Here is a 21,519-nt window from a genome sequence, read left to right as displayed (position 1 = left end):
TAAGTGGCAATTTAGAATGCCAACTACATTGTAAGATCTGTCACCACCCACGATCAAATTTGTGTATTTTCCATTCTTCTTCAGCCTTAGATGATACCCATCCAAGAGACTCAATAAAGCAATGATACAAAAGATTGGTAGTCACTTGTAACAACGGCATTTGACCCCGTAAACACCAATCAATCCACGGTTGTTCTCCTGTTTGTAGAAGTAAGGGACCTTGCATCAATGTACTATTTTGTAGTTGTTGCCATATTAACCCATAATTAGGTGGGATGTGTAATCATTGTTGCGCTTCAACAAACTCCAAAATTCTTTGAGATGACGCCTCAACTATATGGGAACTATATCTCCCACCTCTTTGACCCCCAAACGAAACAAACGATTAAATCGAGAGCGTACCGAGAAGAAACAAGTAACTCTTTTTGCAAAGAATTACAATGCTCTCTACTAGATGATGGTTTCCATACATATAACAAGAGTGCTTCTTGCCATGAGGTGACCAAATGTTGAACACATGAAGAGCTTGGAATCCTAAGTGAAATACATCCATTCAGTAATTGCCACCATGAAGCCTTAATCGTTGTCCTCCCATGTGTTAAACCAAGCTTGTTCTCTATGAAATATTGAACAATAGATATCCATGGTTGTGAGTTTGAACACGTGTCTTGTAATAATGAAAATCTATGAGCCATCATATGCATATATAAGTTCAATATTCCAGCACCCCCCCAAGCGCTTAGGGGTTGTTAGATGATTCCACGTAACCCAATTTATTCCCATCTTATCCCTCTTCTTCCACAACAAATATCGAAGAGGTTGCAAAACAGAATGCAAAGCCTTCTTTGGCCATGGCAACAATGGCAAGTCATATAATATCACGGGTTCCATAATGCATTGTACAACCTTCAAGCATACATGAAATGGCCAAGATTGTGACTTCCAATACATGAACTGGTCCCTCAAACTTACTAGTCATCCATTCAATCAATTGACCATTTGTAACATTCATTCCTAATGGATAGCCCAAGTGTCGAAAAATAGAGTCTTTCTTCACCACGGATCCTTGCCATCCTAAACATTCCAAATCCCTTTCGGTACATGATATGAGACTAGACTTCCTCCAATTAATATGTAATCCAGAAGCCAATGCAAATCGGTTCCATAAAAGCATCCCCTTCTCAAGATTCTCTCGTGAGGCTTGTAGAAACATGAATTTAGAATCATCAGTCAAAACTTATGCTACTAGTTGCCCTCCAGATGGAAGGTGTAGACCCACAATGTCACCATTTGTTGCATTGCCTTGATAACATCACTAACAAGGGATGAGTAATAATAGTAAACAACAATGGGCTAAGAGGGCATCCTTGACGAACGGATCTTGTGAGGGCAATATCTAATGTAACTCCCCCATTAAGCATTACTCGAGACACTGCATCTTGTCCTAATAAAAATATGAGACGAGACATATGAGGTCCAAAGCCCATTGTATGCATTAACCTAGAAACAAAGGACCAATTAACATGATCATAAGCTTTCTCCAAATCTAATTGCACCATAATCAATTCTTGATAAGTGTTTCAAGCATAATCCATGGCCATTTGAACATTCAACACATTATGCAATATATCCCTACCTGCAATAAAACCATATTGGGTGGGAAGTATAAACTTTGGCAAATACTTTTGTAATCTATTTGCCAATACCTTTGTAAATATCTTATACAACCCCCCCATCAAAGAAATAGGTCTCCATTGATGAAATGAGTCGGGAGATGCCACCTTTAGAACTAATTTAATTAGACCAACTTCCAAGCTTGACGCGTACAACCAGAAACCCAAGAATGTTGAAACATCGAAGTTAAGGGCCCCTTTAAAATGTTCGAATATCACTTAAAAACTTCATTTGTCAAGCCATCCCAACTAGGGCCCATACCACTAATAAGATGCCTTACAATCATGTTCACCTCATCCTCAGTGAAATCTGCATCCAATTCATGACTAATGAGGCAATGCACAATACATCCAACCACATCATAAAACTCATGTTGTGCTCTACTCACCTCATTTGTCATTAACAATTGTGGGCCAATCAACTCCTTAAAGTAATGAACACATATGTCAATTATTGTAGTAGGATCCACTATCAATTCATCCCCTTCCTTCACATGTACCACATTAGATCGCGCATAAGTAGGATTTAACACTTGGAAAAACAAATGAGATGGGCATTGATTATCAATGAGTCTATCCCTCAGTTGACGCATCTTTGCATAATGATAACTTTGGCATTGCAACTGAGAAATAATAACCTGCAATTGACTTTGGATATCCAAAAGCTCCTCATTTAATGGTGCATGTATCAATAATGCATTACACCTGGACGTAACCTGTGAGAATTGTCAAAGAACACTTCTTCGTTGAGCATTAGTTACTCCATATATACGATGAATGATCTTAATGTTTCGTAACGTGATGTCCCATGCTTTAACTACTTTAAGATTCACTTATTGTGAAAAAATTGCCAAATTTTGCCCCATGAGAGAATCAAAGTGAGGTTGAAGCAAAAGAGAAGAGTTAAAGCGTAATGGAGGCTTTCCATGTAAGGATTTATACATGTCAATTGCATGATTACAAACCTCAAAACAAATAGGAAAGTGATATGAAGTTCCTACATCTTTTAGAACTGTCATATTCGGAAGTGATGTCGGTAAAAAAGAATCATCGTGCATTACGTACATTCTATCTGACTAACTCCATGTTTGTCTATGTTGAGCAGATTGGAAAGTAAAACCTAGATCATTCCCATGCAACCATGTCCAAACATCCAACTTCAGAACCTCCATAGCCAATGAATCCCAAACAAGTTGCTCAAGATCATCCATGATTGAATGTTTAAACATAGATTGATATGCATCAACACACATGTTAAAATCACCCATAAGTAATCCTGGGCGGCCCACACATAGGGTTTGAAGGATTGGGGCCCATAATGCAATACGTTGATTGACTTGGTTAGGGGCATAAATCCCAACCACCCACACAACCTCGTCAAAAAACGTGATTTTTGGAACCAAAAACCGACCATAAGCATCATTATGCACCACTTGAGGATAAAATTGATCCCGCACGATTAATACCACACTTGAATAATGATTATTAAGATGTCTTGCATAGAATGATGAATATCCACGCAAATGAACTATGGATCCTGCTAACTCGTTACACTTATGCTCAACTGCACATAATACATCTCATTCTTTACTTAACAAAGTTTCCCATAATATATACTTCTTATGAGGAGAACATGCCCCTCTCACATTTCATGTTACCACTTTCATTCAACCAACAATGTTATAGGTGCACTTGCTCCTTTAGAGCAACCAATGTCATGAAACTAGTCAAAGCATGTTCAATGTTGCAATGTATGGATTCTCATGCACCACATCCTTAGAGTTGTCTATCGAAATCTTTTATTTACGTTCTCCCGCTTGACGAAAACCTCGAGAACTCAATGAATTTATAACCTGTCCCAATGAATCAAATTGAAGGTGAAGGGGTAATCCCTTATCCCTATATTGTCGTTGCCAATGAACTTTTTGAGGACCTTCCTTAGTTCCTAAATTACCTTGCCATGTAGTCTCACGAGTAGTGGCCAAACTATTATGTTGCATATTCATTGATTTCCCTTTCGACTTGCCCTTAACCTGATGCCAATCTTTGTCAACAACAACATCACTACTAGCTCTATCCAATGGTTTTTCCCCCTTATCTATTGTAAAAAGTAGCGTGCGGAAGCAGGTATGAAGACAAAACAGAAGGAAGGAAACTCAGGTTCAATGGAGAGCTTGAGCTTACGCAGTATACGCGGGAGAGACAGAGAGAGTGAGAGAGAACACAAGAACTATATTAAACAATAATACTCAGTCTGTACATAAGACGTGCTCAGTGAACACTTTTATACAAGTCCTAGAAGGACTGACCGAAGTACTGACAGTACTTCAATGCTCATCAAGAGCTCCTACACTAACTCCCAAATATATTCCTCACGGAATATCTTTCCTAACGACCTCTCGGTTTACGCACTCGGCCTAATCGATCGGTCCCAACCGATCCGGTCCTCGGCTTCTTCAGCCGATCCGGCCGATGTTGAGCTTGTCTCTCAACACTCCCCCTCAAGCTCAACTCGAGGCTCTTCGGGATCCTCGGGCTCACGGCTCCAGTTCCTCCTGGCTTCACGCCTCGCTCGCGCTCCTCGACCTGTTCGACTCCGCGCGCTTCGACCCTTCCGATCGTCTTGTATGCTCATGCGGCCCTTATCAGCTCTTCTGCTGTTGCGGTGTTGACGCTTCTCCTGCTGCCTTTTCTTCCGCTTGGGCCTCGGTTGATTCAACGTATCTGAATCAAACATCCGAACCGACTCGGCTACCTCCGATCGGTTTTCGCTCTCGTCCGAGTTGGCTGTCTCCAACTCGTCTTCGGTCTTCTCGCCCTCGATGGTGTCATCTTCCCCATCCATGGTTGGCTTCGGCTTTCTCCTTCGGCTGCTCCCCTTTTGTCCGCTTCTGGACTTCTCCGCGGGTCCGTCCTCGGCTTCTTCAGCCGATCCGAAGTAGAACTCGACAACCGACTCGGTGTCACGGTCTCTGCTCCTTTCCTGCTGCCTTGCTTGGTCGTTCGGGACTGTTCTCCCCCTCAAGTTCGGCACATCAAGGCGACAAAATCCGAGCGCACCTGAGAATTGCCGCAACTTGTCCAGACCAAGAGGCTTGGTGAAGATGTCGGCAGCCTGCCGATCCGTCGGAACGTACTGAAGTTCGACTTCACCGGAAAGGACACACTCACGGACAAAATGGTAGTGCACCTCAATGTGCTTGGTTCGTGCGTGGAAGACGGGGTTCTTCGCGAGTTGGATGCTGCTGAGGTTGTCGCAGTAGATCGTCGTCGGATCTGACACCTCCTCTTGCAGGTCCGTAAGTAGTCGCTTCAACCATATGGCTTCGCATGTCGCGACAGCCGCTCCTCGGTACTCAGCTTCGGTGCTCGACAGTGCAACTGTCGGCTACTTCTTACTGCTCCACGCGATCGCGGCACTCCCGAGGGAGAACGCGTATCCGGACGTGGATCGGCGATCGGCGGCGTTGCCAGCCCAATCAGCATCAGTGTAGCCGACTAACTACACGGCTACACCGGTCCGATATAGCAGTCTGCAGTCCTTAGTGCCGCTTACGTACCGAAGTACGCGTTGCGCACACTGAAGGTGCTCCTCGGTAGGTCGAGCCATGAACTAACTGATCACTCCGACCAGATAACTGAGGTCGGGTCGGGTGATGGTCAAGTATATGAGGCTTCCGACAATTTGTCGGAACCTCATCGGGTCGCATTCCTTTCCCGTATCGGGATGAAGCTTGACGGTTCTGTCCAGAGGAGTCGAGACAGACTTACAGTCGGCCATCCCGAATTTGAAGAGCATACTCAGCACGTAGTGACGTTGGCTGATCAATATGCCTTCGGGGGTACGGATCACTTCGATCCCGAGGAAGTAATGAAGGTCCCCCAGATCCTTAATGTCGAACGATGCCGCAAGCTGGAGCTTCACGCAGTCGATTTCACCTAGGTCGGCGTCGGTGATGACCAAGTCATCAACATATAGTAAAATACTAACCGGTCCGAGTCGACCTTTCCGGATGAACAGGGAAGAGTCTGATTTTGACGTGATGAAGCCCATCCGACGCAGTTGTTGCGTGATCTTCACGTTCCAGGCACGCGGGGCTTGCTTCAGTCTGTAAAGGGACTTCTTCAGTCGGCATACTGCCGAGGAGTTCGTTCCAGAGTGAAATCCGGGAGGCTATACCATGTACACCTGTTCCTCAAGGTCACCTTGCAGGAACGCATTCTTTACATCCATCTGATGTAGGTGCCACCCCTTCGCTGCAGCTACTGCGAGCAAAAAACGGACGGTCGTCATTTTCGCGACCGGCGCAAAAGTCTCATCGTAGTCGATGCCATGTTTCTGCGCGTAGCCCTTTGCCACTAGCCGAGCCTTGTACCGGTTGACCGAGCCATCGGTGTTGTACTTGACCTTGTACACCCACCTACACCCGATCGGTTTTACCCCTGTTGGTGCATCAACCAGGTCCCAGGTCTCGTTCTCCGCTAATGCGTGCATCTCTTCCTCCATCGCGGCACGCCAATTCGCGTCTTTAGCCGCTTCTGCGTAGCTCTCCAGCTAACGCACTTCCGCTACACGGGTCATGTACGCATAATGATGCGCCATGTACTCGTTGTATCCGAACCGCAAAACAGGATTCTTCTGGCGGGTAGATCGGCGTAATCTCACATTAGCCGATGTCGAGGCCTTCTCGGTCGACGCGGTCTTCACCTTTAAAGACCCGTCACCAGTTCCCTTGGAGTCGAACTTGCGTCGGTTTGACTCGTTCCTATCCGTGTCGAAATCCGACACCTTCTTCTTCCCTTTCTCTTTGCGCGTAAGCCGTCTCCTCGGCTTCCTGCGCGGGGAAAGCACGGCCGAGTCTCCACTACTCGCCGGCTCTTCATCGAACTGGTCGTACCGACTCAGTTGTCCAATCGGTCAACTTAACCGGAGTGAAATCGGACTCTCTTCGCGGGTCTCGATTTCGGGCTCATCCGGAGGCATCTCGGCCTCGCTGACCTCATCGTCAGAGCTCGGATTGGAGTCGGGGTTTCGAGTCGGGGGCAGGTACCAGGACACGGACTCATCAAACACAACGCCGCGGCTGACACGCACTTGTTTGGTGCAAGGGTTATAGCACTTATAACCCTTCTGCTCGTCCGAGTAACCGACCAAGATGCACTTCTCGGCCTTTGCGTCCAGCTTCCTCCTTTTCTCCTTCGGTACATGCACATACGCAATGCTACCGAACACCCTCAAGTGTCGCAAGTTCGGCTTCGTTCCGAAATATAGCTCGTGCGCCGACACTTTGTCTCCGATCCGATTTTCGATGTATACCGCGGTCCTTACCGCCTCGGCCCAGTAGAACTTGGGCAAGCTCTTCTCCTCTAGCATTGCCCGTGCCGCTTCCACAACTAACCGATTCTTCCTCTCGGCCACGCCGTTCTGCTCTGGCATGTATCTACAACTGAATTCGCGCCGAATTCCCATTTGTTGTAGATAACCGTTGAATTGACCAGAAAAGTACTCTTTCCCGCCATCTGGCCGCAGGCACTTGATCTTTCGTCCCGTTTCCGTTTCCACGAACCCTTTGAGGTCCCGGAAACAGTCGAAGACTTCGCTCTTCCTCTCAATGAGGTAGATCCACGTGTGCCGCGTGTGGTCGTCGATGAAGGAGACGAAATATCGGCTCCCGCCAAGACTAACGTTTTGTGCCGGCCCCCATACATCGGAGTGTATAAGGTTGAACTTGTTCTGGCTCCGGTTTCGCTCGTTGGGGAAAGGAAGTCGGTGTTGCTTCCCGAGCTGGCAGTCTTCACAAATTTGTGCCTTTCGGCCACTAAATTTGGGCAATCCGAATACTACCTGTTTCAATTGCAGATCTTGAAGTCGTTGGTGGTTGACGTGGCCTATCCGCTTGTGCCACAAGTCGATGTCTAACTCGGTCTTTTGTCCCCTCGCGAACATTGCGGTGCCGCCGTCAGTGGAGTCGAGGATGAACATCCTCCCGTCTCTGCGCCCTTGCGCAATCACACGGCCTTCTTCCTCAATGAAGCACCCGAGGTGTGTAAACCGAACCTCCATCCCTTGGTCGACGATCTGTCCGACCGAGACCAAGTTTTTCGTGATTGTCGGGACGTGCAGCACGTTCAAGAGTTTCCCTTTCTGCCCGACATGGCTAAGGGGAACTTCTCCGACATTCGCGATCGGATGCGGAGTGTCGTCTCCAGTTGCGACTACTCCAGGTTATATTGGTTTTTCAAGGTACGAGAACCACTCCTTATGGCTCGTCATGTGGTTTGACGCGCCAGAGTCTACGTACCACACCTCGTCCGATCTCGGGGTGCTCTGTTTCATTGAGTTTGCTTCGTGTCTCGTCACGAAGACAGACCCTTCTCCGGCTCTCCCGGAGTCTTCGGCGTAGTGCGATCGTTGCCGATTTCCCTTGTCGGTATGTCCGGAGCCGTTTCCGGAACCGGTTCTCTCCGAATCGGCGCGCTTCTTCCAGCACTCACTTTCCCTGTGGCCTTTCTTGCCACAGTACCAGCACTCCGCGATGGACTTCCCTTGCCGGTTCTCATCGCTTCGACTCCCCCTGTTTCCGAAGGGTCCGGAGTTGCTGTCGGCATCACTTCGGTGGCTTCTTCCTTGATCTCGTCGGCCGCCTCCATTGCGCCCCAACTCGCCTCGTCCTCCACGTCCACGGGGCCTATCTCCCTCCGTGTACAGCATTTTGTTGTCGGTGTGCGTGCTTGTAGACGCACCCGCGTGGTTCTCCTCTACCAGGAGCATCGACTGTAAGTCGAAAAAGGACGGCGTATTCTCCCGGGTACACACAGCCGTTCGGAACGCTTCGAACTTCGACGCCAAACCTCTGAGACAGATCTGGACCATCTCGCTCTCCTCGATGTTCACCTCTATGGAGGCAAGGGAGTCGCAGATATCCTTGATCTTCGAGGTATAGTCCGCCACCGACAAGTCGCGTTGTCGTAGGTTGCCCAACTCCTGTCGGAGCTGAAGCTTCCTAGCTGTGGTGCTCGCGGCGAAAATCTTCTTCAGATTTTCCCACGCACCCTTCGGCGTCTTTGCATCCCGAACATAGCTCAATAGTTGTTCGCCCACACACGACGCGAAGAAGTATAGTACCCTGCTCGCCGATTGCTCCCACGACGGGAAGTCTCTGTGTGTCGATTCGGGTGCCGCGTCATTAGCTCCTTCGACATAACTCCAGTAGTCGTGCCCGAGCAAGTACTGGTGCATCTTGTAGGACCAAGACGCATAGTTGGTTCTGTCGAGCTTCTCTGTTGGAAGCGAGCTCGCCATGGCTCTATCCATTTTTCTTCTCGTTCTTCTTCGTCAAGTTGTGTCGGCTGCAGAGAGGTTCTCAACCCTCGCGCTCTGATACCATGTAAAAAGTATAGTGCGGAAGCAGGTATGAAGACAAAATAGAAGGAAGGAAACTCAGGTTCAATGGAGAGCTTGAGCTTACGCAATATACGCGGGAGAGACAGAGAGAGTGAGAGAGAACACAAGAACTATATTCAACAATAATACTCAGTCTGTACATAAGACGTGCTCAGTGAACACTTTTATACAAGTCCTAGAAGGACTGACCGAAGTACTGACAGTACTTCAATGCTCATCAAGAGCTCCTACACTAACTCCCAAATATATTTCTCACGGAATATCTTTCCTAACGACCTCCCGGTTTACGCACTCGGCCTAACCGATCGGTCCCAACCGATCCGGTCCTCGGCTTCTTCAGCCGATCCGGCCGATGTTGAGCTTGTCTCTCAACATCTATAACCACTAAACTTTGTTTTTCCATATCCATAGATTGAGTTCTCTTATTCTTAGGGCCCAAACCTTGAAGTGAGACCTCTTTTTACCCTACTCTAGATGATGTTCCTTCATCCATAACAACCACAATATCTGACACACCAACATCTCTCCCAAATCCTTCCTTACCATTCCCTTCATTAGGAACCTCTATAGTTGAAGGACAATGACGATGACATTCCGCCATAAGTGACCCCATTCACCACATCCAAAACAATGACCTACAAATGTCCCCCACTTCAATTTAAAGCAAAGTCTCTTCATACCATGTGTGTTCATATGCACCCATCCTGGCCTCTTACGACTAGTATCCCATAACACACAAAATTTGCACTTATTTGTAGCATTTGCATGTGGAGATACCAACACTTTACCCATTTGACTCATCAACTCTGGTCAAAGTGGCCATAAAAAAGAATGCTTACAATCCAATGTTTCCCAAACAGGGCATTCTTGTTTTAACAAAGCATGATAGTCCACTACAGGGTACCATTGCATTACATGCACCAATTGTTTATCAAAAAACATAGGAACTTTATCTAACAATGCACTTCGATGTTCCAGTTAACGAAATACTACATCATAAAACCCTCATGGTCTTGCATATATATTTTCAACACAATTTGGTGACACAATTGTGTTTAATCCAATTAATGTATGGGAGTTTCCCGGTAAAAAATAATATAATCACACGATCATAAAATACATCAAAAGATTGCAGCATTGGCTTAGCATCAACGTCGACATCATGCATATCCTCATCAATGCATTCTTTCACTTCAAAGGTAAGGTTCAAACTAACCATTTGGGCTACTACTTTAGAGTGCCTCCATACACTACATTTTCATCCATCATCATGGACATTTCTAAATTGTGCACTTGAAGGGCCTGGTCTTCCACCTATGAATTAATTTACATATATTTAGGCATCCATCTCACTCATCCATTCATGTAAGAAGTGTTGCAGTGTTAGGTGAGGATATCCTAACCTGCTAGAACATACAAGTGTGATCACATTGCGAGTGAACCACAATGGGGAATGGTGTCAAAGACAACAAATTGGATGGTCATGATATTATTGAAAGGTGTGGATCATTTTTCATTGCACATAGGCACAAAGAAGCAAATGTTAGTTTCAACTTTCATTTCATTGTACACGCATGGCACATGTACTAGACAATTATAATTCAAATTTTTTGCATTGGCTTTACCTAGCTTGGAGCACATATAGTTTGGTTGTTATGTACATACACATTGGGAGGGAATTTTAACTCTATCTATTGAGAGAGCAAAGAGTGATTGCCTCCTCATTAACTTACTTAAGCACATGAGAATAAACACAATCTTGTAAATCCTTTAAATGAAACTTAATACACATTGGAATATGCTCATATGAGAGTCCAAGTTGTATTTTCGTTTGTATTTAGTTCATACACGTTGTTGGTATGGTAAATCACACATACATCAACACCTTCACCCCCCATAAGAAACAACATGGTATTAGAGAAACTTTGGAGCCACAACTCTGTGTGACTACATTTTGTTCATTGTTCCACATTTGATCCATATAATTGGAACGACCACTCAACGAGCTGAGAATTAAGATCACATGGTGAACAAAAGAGTATGTGTTAAAGTACATGGTGCGAGCAATACCATCATGCATCCATCAACAATTTAATTAGGAATGAAGCATGTCAATATGAAATCATGGTGCATCATCCCCATAACACAATAGAAGACTTCTACCTAGCACATTATAGTTTGTAAATTTATGAGCTCAAATTGTCGCAATAACATTTCACTCCTCTAAAAATGGCCTATGGAGTTCCCAATAATGCATGAAGGGATACAATCCACTTATGGACCAAAACAAGGTTGTGGGAATATCCAAAATGGTGATTGATGGCATGAGATTTCACTATGAATCGACTCTAAAATTTTGATAGTCCAACAAAGTTGAAGATTTTGAAACTCTTACCAAAATGGATTACAACACGAATTTTAATATACGTGCCTGTGCTTGATAGGAATATGGAAAAAATTGTATACTCCATGAAATAAGAAAAGAATTTTGTCATAATTTAGGAGTTTTAAATCTCTATTCCATCTTTCATATTAGTGTTCAATTCCATTCTTTGGATTTTACCACAAATTTGTCCAACAAAATCAAATCTTCATCCCATGTTTATGGCGGTGATAAACTTTTGCGCTACATTAGTTTGTAGATTTATGCTGGACTAAGTGGAATTCGGAGTCACTTATTTGACTATTAATAGAAAGCGAAGTATATATTGTGATTAATATTGACACATAGGACCCTAATCCACAATTACTACTAAATACATAAATATTGTGATTATAACCCAAAGGGAGGCAAGCAAGAACTTTATTAGCAAAGGAGACCATGAATCACAACATGCAATTATAAGATCTCTAACTACATGTAAGTCCAACAAACAATAAGGAAACAATCAATATAAAAACCCTAAGGATCTATAAAATATTCTTAACACTCCAAAGATGACTCAAACCCTTTCTACGAAAGTCACACCCAATGCATCAGACCAACTTGTAATTATGGATTTCAAAAGAAATGTGAATGGAATAAATTCCAAGGCTAAAAAATTAACAGTACTTTCAATAATGTTTCCACCATCTGAAACTTGTTTTATTAACAGAATATTGGGAGGATGCATTCTTATTTCATCTCTAAATATTCACTTTGGGAAAAGCTACTCTCTCCAGCTACAAGTATGTTGGGCGTCATTCAACTCTCCATTGTTCAATACTCTTCACATATCATATGTTAAATTTGCATCAATTCCTGTTTATTCCAGTAACAATTAGCAAAACATTGTGTCATCCACACGCCAATAATTGACAGCAATCAAACAAGCTTTGAGAAGGTCACGTGAGCAACTAAGTGTAAAATAGGAACACAGATATTTTGATAATGGTTATTTTCAATAATACAAGACTAAGTAGTTCATAAAATACTGAGCATTTCATGTGTAGTCGATGACAATACTTTCATATGAACCCCTATTCAAGAACCTCAAGGATCATGATAATGTGTCCAATTGTGTTGTAAAATACCCTTGCCCAAGACCAAACTAAATATTTCATACAAGAGGAAAGACAACTGGGAGGAATGAAAATTGTCATTATGTCTAGAAAGAACTTGATCATACCTTCATTGAAAACGCATCCAAGATACAGTTTAGAGACCAAAATTGATATAACAAATGGTACGCAATCAAAGTCTACACTCAAATGGAACCAAGGAAGAAAAACATCCAACCATAGTCTCTATACTACTCTAATCAATTTCTGCAAGAGGAGCACTGACTTCCTCTGCTGTGAACTTTCCTTTACCCTTTTCAGCTGCTCTTCCTTTGCCTTTCCTGTCTAAGAGTGCCTTCCGGTCCTTATCAAGTTTTAATTTTATAATCACAACCTTCGAGGGATCAATGCCAACATTCACAGTAGCACCTGCATTGATAAGCAGTGTAATAGTATTAGAATATGAAACATCTAAACTGGCAACACAATTCTTTTCTATAGCAAAACACAATATCTACATGCAAGGGTTGTCTCTCAACAAGGCAAATATCTAAAATTGACTATAAAGGTTAAAAAACGGATCAAAACAGCAACATTTGCCTGCCTAGTATGACTGAAATGCTATAAGTTTTCAAATTTTATGAGAAGGCACTTTGCACAATGTACTACAAACAAGGGTACTAGTAATTTTATAGGACTTGGTTTTAGGACTTGGTTTTTGAGATGTTAGTCAAGATATTTTGGCGCTTTTCCGAACAGGAAAACTGCATCATTTTCCAAGCATCCACTGTATAACAATGAAAAATCTAATGCAAAGTTTTAAGTTACTGTGATTTCAACAAATCATCCTTATATTAACAAAACAGAGCTTCGTCCACTTAGAATTGCTAGTTAATAGAGCTTTCACCTTGCTCTAAGTTCATTATTTACATCCACTAAGTTAAAGATTCAAGCCACTATAGAAAAAATTATAGTGTTTAAGCTAATCTTGAATTCCAGATGACTATAGATTGCAGAATGAATACTAATATTTCAAGCAACAATTACTCCATTAACAAATGCTACTCTTTAAGATAATGCCAAATTCACTCTTTACATAATGAATATTATTGTTAATATCTCTAATGCTTCAGGCAATGATTCAAGCCTCTATAGAATAGGAACAAAATACTCATGTTTCTGCTAGCACTGAATTCAAGCCTCCGAATTGCAGAACAAATAATAATTTGAGTTACTGCTTCAAGCAATGATTCAAGCCACTACTAAATATACCCTGGTGTTTATGCTAGTCATTGCATTCAATCCTCTCAGGATTGCAGAATGGGTATTTAATGTTCAGTAAAATGCAGCCTATATACGTTACCTGAATTTCTCATGCAAAGCTCTAGCCCATGCATACACATGCTTATATAACAGAGGAAATGCATAGATGTACATTAACGTCTACCACATAACCAACTGTAAAACGCAGTTTTACAACACAAACAAGACCCAACATGCAAAAATCATACAACACTAATACATAGACATGTCTTGCCAAAACAAATCCAATAATATACAGCTCAAAAACAAAATCATCACAAAATGTAGAAAATTTATCACTTACCGTTTACTTTTTCTCTTGTGATGCGTTCAATATGTATGACCCACTTGCGCCGGTAGACCTGAACAATTTTACCCTCTCTGCCTTTAAAGGTACCTCTGACAACTTGAACTTCATCATCTTTTCGGATCGGCACAGATCGAACCTGAATACAAATACAAACACGATCAAAATCCAGCATTAGTAAATAGAAGATGATTATAAAAAAGTAAACACAATTCGGATTCTCTGTCAATGTGAAAACTTTGAATCGAATTTGGAAAAGAGAAAATATGATAATTATCACAAAATAAATGAAAATAGACTCAATTTACAGCTATTGAACTTGAAAACACATTGTACCAGATATCAAATGGAGAGACGCATAAACATAAACAAACAGAGCAATGCACCTTCGAGTTTCAAATGAATTGGACAGCAAACAGATAGCATTCTTTTCTCACATTAGAGCTATTAAACTCACATTATACTTGTTTTGCAGTGCAAACGAGATTAAAATCTAACATTAGTAAATAGAACATTATTAAAGAAGTAAATACAATTTGGATACTCTGTCAATGTGAAAACTTTGAAAATAACAACGAATTTGCGAAAGAGAGAATATGCAAACTATAACAAAAATGAATGAAATTTGACTTGATTTACAGCATTGCGCTTGAACACACGTTGTACCAGTTTACAAATGGAGAAAAGCATAACACAAACAAACAAAGCATTGCACCTTCTCATTTCAAATAAATCGCACAGCAAACACATAGCATTTTTTTCTCACATTACAGCTATTAAACTCACATTGTACTTGTTTCGCAGTGCAGACGAGAGAGGTGCGCTCATCAATACGCGCCTGACACTTGAAGGTGCGGTGAAGTGAGCCTTCCTCGACTTCCTCCTGGAACTGCTAACTCCTACAAAGAGATTTAACAAAAGAGATTAATTGCTGATTTTTAGAGACAAGAAAAGACGCGGACACCTGTATGTGCGCAAGTCAAAGAAACAACTTTCAAACTTTACAATATTATGACATGAAGCTCATTGAATCACGACTATGGCTAATATATCATTCAAAGATACAAAGCATATAACAAGACACGAGAATCCCAGAGGATTCTCACCAGCAAAGCATCAAATGAGGTATGTACAGAATCACACTTGGTGAATATCTGATTATAAACGCGTGACATTACATTTATGTACATTTCAAATACATCTAGTAACGTTAAGCATATCCATTGGGGAGGAGAAACAATGTTATCATTCCAAATAGACAAATTCAGGAAATAAAATCATATGTCTACGTGTTCAATATTTAGTTTACAGACCACTTGCCAAGTTTCTGACGAGGGAACTGACTTGACACAGAGGAACGACGGAAAACGTAAAACAAAAAGAGAAATTTATACTAATAATAAGAAAAATGCTTCGCATCATTTTATGATAAAATTTTAGAGAATTACTACAGTAAAACAAACCGCATAAGTCTCCGCGGCATGGATAAGAAAGATTCTGATGAAACAGAAGCTCAAATATATGAACGAGGTCAAATTAATGCTTCGAACCACTACTTAGAAAGGTTATCGGGGCATCGGATTTGTCAAACCACAGATAGGAAGAGGCGGAGACACGCACTCACAGAGAGAGAGAGAGAGAGAGAGAGAGAGAGAGAGAGAGAGAGAGAGAGAGAGAGCTTACTTGGGTTGAACTTCATGGCGATAGCTTGGCCGCTGCTCGCCGAAGCAGATCTGGATCGTCTTCTTTTGCAGAACTGAAACCCTACAGTGCTGCAACCCTAAATGATAAATAGCAAAAGGATTTGCCATAAGTCTTAAAATTTGCAAAAATGGCCGCAAAAATGGCCCGCGTAAAACCTTCGATGTAGCATATCTCTATGTACATACAAGTTTGAAGCACTCCCACAAAGCATTTTTGGAGCTTCGTGATAATGGTGCTCATCGTCTATATGATGCTTTACTTGTGCTTCCCGACACGGCTAAGAGTGTTGAGGTTTCATATAAAGCTCCACATGTGGCCAAACAAATGTTCGAGGAGAAACAAACAAACACAAAAGCTACCATTCTTTAGAGCTAAATCAACTGAACAATATAACACTTGTATCCATCAACACCCACATGGCTCCGTCCTCTCCAACACTACCTTATGTTTCCCCACTTTATATATCTTCCTCCACCAACCTTCATTTCCAAACTACCCACTTTTTTCTCGTTTAGCCAACCTCTTAGCCATGTAGCACACTTCCCCTAAAATAATTTGCATCAATTCACCTCGTTGCATATCGAAAGAATCATTAAGGGGAGATCCATATGTTTAAATAGAGAGAGAGGGTTTTGATTTTCCTTGTCAAGAGTGTGAGAATTCCTCTAGATCCGATATGGTTTAGGTCTCATCAGTTGGGTCACATAATGGGTTACTATTGGATCATAATCTTTCGGATGAAACTCCTCGTGTGATGCTTCCCTACACATTCACCAACTTACACATAATGTAAAGTTTGGGCACCCCAAGGAATGCTTCTTGACCCTTATAGTCCCTCATTCCATCAAACATGATCAACCTCACAACTTTGTATTTCTATTGTGATCAAAATACTCAACAATAGATTAGGTGTATGAACTAAGATTTCAATGTACAATCTTATTTGAATCTGTGATGGTTGTTTTGCATCTTAGCATGTTACCTGGCTTCCTTGGTGTCTTCTTCTTTTCTATTCCTTGTTTGTCTACTTTATGTAACTTCTCCAAGCACTTGACTCCCATGGTCAATGCGATGGTTAGAGAGATACTTTCCTCTTTGTCTGGATTATTGTCTCCTCTACGCTCAAGCCTTGGGTCATTTCTAAACCTTGTCAATCATTATGTCTTGTTTGTTTGATATAGTCAATGATCACCCCTGAGTTATCAATTGTTAGTCTTACAAAGCACATTTTGGGATAAGCATCCCAAATGAGGTATATTTATTGTGCAACCCAATCATATAGGTCAATAATATTGCAAACATTTTTTGTCCGATTTGCACGAGTAAGTCGAAGAATAATAGCAACACAACCAATGCATGTGCACGTACTTGTATTGTTTGCCATCCCAACAACACTATCATGTAGTATGTGCTAACAATATCATATGGATGGGTATCATTGACAAGCAAACCAATCAAGTTGGTATGCCTATTGTTGAACTTGAAAAGGTGACTAAACAAAATTGGTTGAACCAGCTTGTTAGCCTTCCACTGAGAGATAAAACTCGAGTACATAGGAAACATTTGATTCGTCCATTGTCGTGTTGCCAATTACACAAAACATGAAACCATCGCCAAACCAAACACATTTCCTCATTTCACACTATAATAGGTTTTATAGAAAAAAACATACCTCCGATTTGTAACACATTATAATCTACCAATATGGAAGCAAGCCTAGTGTGTCATAACTTGCTTTAGAATATATAAAACAACAACTTAACTATTTAATAGTATCCCCAACTTGAGCCAAAAAAGCAAACAACACTTATTCTAACCAAAATGGCAAAAGGTGATAACATACAATGAAATTGGTCAAGTCTATGTATAGCAAAATGCGAGAGCAACAAAGCTACTAAAAGATAGCGCAAGGAATAATCAAAGAAGTTTTCTCTATTTTCTTTGAAAACTAAGGGGAGGTGCATTTTAGGAACCTAATGTTCCCCTCGTTTTTTTTCTTTAGTTGTGGTAGGCTGGTAGCCCCTTTTTGGGGGCATAGATATGAAAAACGGCATGGGCCCTCCAAATGTGGACCCTAGGCTCGGGAATGAGCCTACAGGTCCGGTATTGGGAATTCTTTTTTTATAAATTTTTATCGAGATTAGAGGGGTATTTTGGGGACATAAATGTTCCCCACCTTTATTTTTTAGTTGTGGACCAAGCGTGGGTAGCCCCTTTTGGAACCAACATATCGGAAGGAGGGCGGGCCCTCCAAATGCGGAAACGACTAGGCTCGGGCATGAAGTTGTAGGTCCGACGTCGGTATCGGCCACCTAGCCGACTTGCGGCAGCTGTGTCATCTCGGGAAGCAGGCGAGGGGCTGCTCCTCCCCCCTTCCTCGGCGAGCAACTGAGAGGTGCCAGTCTCTCTTCCTCTTCTTTTGTTTTTTCCCCTTCTTCCTCTTTATTCTTCATAAGTTCATACCATGCCTCCAACGCTTTCCCCTCTTCCGTCCTTAGGTAGGTCTCAAACGTCCTAATGACAATACACTTCATTTAGGAGAAATTTATTACCTACCCTGGGTGATAGATGGTAAAAGTGAACCAAATTGACCAACTTATTCGCTAAAATAGTAAGTAAACAAAACCCGGGGCGAGATGATAGAATGCATACCATTGTGAACTAAGGGATATTATGTCGGATCACAAGTTCATGAGCTGGTTTATAGGTAGATGGCACAAACCGACCTTACTTCATTTCCAAGTTGCGCAAACATGTTAAGAAAACCACCAGTATAGGAGGGATGATACCTCGTATATCCCCACATAACGTATCTCAAAGAGGGACAAACTGACCTACACGGTACATTGCAAGGGAGAACATACAATGTCCAACTTGTTAAGGTAGATGGTGTTCCCCCCTATACATGTGTTGCAAAGTGAACAAAAAGAAGTTTTGTCAAGCACAAGGGGACCTCTTGGACAACTAAATATAAAATTGTTTAATTGCCACATCCACATATAGTGAGTGTATGTACGATATAGTTACTAAGGAGTACATGAATTAGAGCTCTTATTGGACAAAGCCCCTTGCTATAATCACACTTTGGATATTTGTAATTAAAATATATTATTCTTCGTTGTACTCTCTATGATATGTCTATTTGTGTATCCTCTTGTTTTACTAAGAATCTAACATAATTCAATATGCCAATTAACGTATCTTATCTCATTGAACATCTACCCATTGCCGAAAGCCACTTCACAGTTGACTAATCATCTTAAGAAAATTGCGGAGGTTCCATCTTCAATATTTGTGCAAACTGACTCATATTGGAAGTCAACGTTATAAAGGGGGGTGATCTGATCACCACTAAGTAGTATACGTTTGTAAGGTTGTGAGAGTGTGAATATTATGAGGTTGCATTGTAAAATATTGAGAATTGTACGAGTGTAAAGTTATGCAAGGTTGCAAACTTGCATGCATAGCTTGTGCATAATGTATAAAAGAAGTTTGAGTATATCAACATCAAACCTTGGAATCCATCCATCTTTTCATTTAAAATCTTGTTCACCCTCATTATCTCGCCTAATTATATGTCATAAATTTAAATAATGAGTTTTTTTGTAGATGAGCCTTCACCTTGCCCCTCCACACACTTGTTAGGATACTCCACCTCCCTCACATAACCACATAATACATGTTAGCTTCGTAACCCACACCTTGCCCCTACACCCATGTAGCTAGGATGCTCCACCTCCCTTACATAACCTTGTAATATATGTTAGCTCTTAATCCATGATGTGGGAATCATAGTGGGAAAATGTGTATGACCTATTTTTCATTGTTCCAACTTCCAACCCTCCTCCATTAGCATCATATGATTAATTTAGGAAAGCGCTATTTGGCTATCCCCCCCTCCCCACCATCTTTTTTACAATTTCTGATAGTTCTCACCTCGTTCAACAACATGTCTCAACAAGCGTCTTCAGCTTCAATTATCGATAAAATTATTGCCTTCAACTCTGATTGCGTGTTCAGTGGTTCAACCCGTCGCTATAGTTGAGCCATGTTTGTCTCCCAGAAAGCGTTTGATGAGGAACATCGAGCAAAGATTGTATGAAACTGACGATGACCATGTTGTTGTTCTCATGACACGATTGGATGAAGCAAGTTAGGCACCACTGCAGTCTCGCTCCAATCCAGTGGTGGTGACTAGGAAGCGAGATCGCCATGCAGGGTCGAAGAACAAAAAGGCCAACCAAAGGGAGAAGTCACTATTTGAGTACTCTACCAGTCACAAATGTTCCAAATGTGGTCAAGCTGGTCACAATGCACACACTTGCGATATGCGAGAATCTGAGCTATGCTGAGTTTATTAATTAATTAATAAACAATTTCATTTGGTTATATTAGGTTCTATAAATTTGGGGGAGGGGGGGGGGATAGCCAAAATGGGAGGGCAAATAGCGCTTTCCTTAATTTATTAATGTTTTGTTTGTCTTCTCACCATTCAATCACAGGGTTGATCAAGGATTGACATTGCAAAACAAGAGAATTATAGCACCAATTGATCAAATGCATCATAAAAATTGTGATTAGAGGATATTTTGTGTTGTAACACAATAAAATGTGCATGTGATTGAGTATGTTTGTATATTGTAGGTGCCTCACCCTCAACAAAGTAAAAAGGTCAATGCTTCGTCCTCAATTGTCACCCCCCATAAATAGAGGACAAGCATGAGAAACTCCCTCTTCTTCACATTGCATTCCACATCATACTCATCATGGTTGATGCCTCACGATCGGCTTGGGCGAAACCATCGGGGTCTCGGATCAAGGAGCTTAAGAATGAGCGGCGGTTGAGGTTTGCAGTGGTTGATCCGCCTTGGTTATCGGGGTTCATTTAGTGAGTACACGGCCTCATAGAACCGTATCTGATTTGGTCCTGTCCTCAAATTCCAGAATATGAGCACATGGACTCTCAAGCACGAATGGGTAAACACAAAACAGAGGAGGGAAAGACTGCGGCTTTCCGGTTACAATGACAAGGAGTCAATTATTAACACAAAGGCCAGAACAACAGAAAGCACCCCGAATATAGCAAAACTCAGAAATCAATTAAAGACAAGAAGAGAATACAAAGAGATGGCCTCCGGTCGGTTAGTGGAGCTTCAAGCTTGACAAACCCACACATGGACTAGTGAGCCTTTGGTCAGGAGCACACGGGGTTCGTACGCGAGTAGAGGCCTCACCCTACCTAGTCGAATGCACAAAGTAGAAAACCTATAACACTTTGCTTCCCAATCCGGCAACACCTTCCCCCCTAAAACGACTGATCCCCAAAATAGACTCCCTCCCTTCCTTTTATAGCTCTAAGGAGAATGGAGGGGGGAGGGGTTGATGTTACATCAAGTTGTTATGGCGGTTGTTTCAGTCAGAGATTCAACCCCGATTCTTTGCCATCACACACTATTATTCCCTTCTTTTTGTGGGATCATAAAAGTCTTGTCTTGTACTTATTAATACTTCGATATTTACATTTGTTTGTACATTATAACGAGTTCATGCGCATACATGCACACCCCGTGTTCACACGCACCTGAAGGACCTCTCTCCTAGTGGCCGGAATCCTCCACGACATCTACCCCCACCAAACTGCACATCCT

The 21,519-nt window shown here is 42.1% G+C and overlaps 1 protein-coding gene across 1 annotated transcript; it reads right to left on the bottom strand.

The window, feature by feature from the left end:
* Positions 1-12,644: 12,644 nt before the first annotated feature.
* Positions 12,645-16,008, bottom strand: LOC147862424 (large ribosomal subunit protein uL24y-like). The gene is made up of 4 exons (XM_087321752.1): positions 15,851-16,008; positions 14,954-15,066; positions 14,165-14,306; positions 12,645-12,987 (listed from the first exon to the last, which is right to left on the bottom strand). The coding sequence occupies exons 1-4, from the start codon at positions 15,864-15,866 to the stop codon at positions 12,815-12,817; spliced, it is 444 nt and encodes a 147-aa protein (XP_087177878.1). The 5' UTR covers positions 15,867-16,008; the 3' UTR covers positions 12,645-12,814.
* Between the last annotated feature and the right edge of the window lie 5,511 nt (positions 16,009-21,519).

This window comes from Azolla caroliniana, unplaced genomic scaffold, assembly GCF_043228905.1.
Source record: "Azolla caroliniana isolate FFs.n. ecotype wild unplaced genomic scaffold, voAzoCaro1.0.p SCAF_6, whole genome shotgun sequence".
Taxonomy (NCBI): domain Eukaryota; kingdom Viridiplantae; phylum Streptophyta; class Polypodiopsida; order Salviniales; family Salviniaceae; genus Azolla; species Azolla caroliniana.
This window is presented reverse-complemented; position numbering and strand designations above follow the sequence as displayed.

Excerpts from the sequence above, each read along its gene's own strand:
- LOC147862424 (XM_087321752.1), bottom strand. Across the intron at positions 14,307-14,953 it reads CACTGCGAAACAAGTACAAT|GTTCGATCTGTGCCGATCCG; the intron begins GTGAGTTTAATA and ends ATTTGTATTCAG. Across the intron at positions 12,988-14,164 it reads CACAAGAGAAAAAGTAAACG|GTGCTACTGTGAATGTTGGC; the intron begins GTAAGTGATAAA and ends TTATCAATGCAG.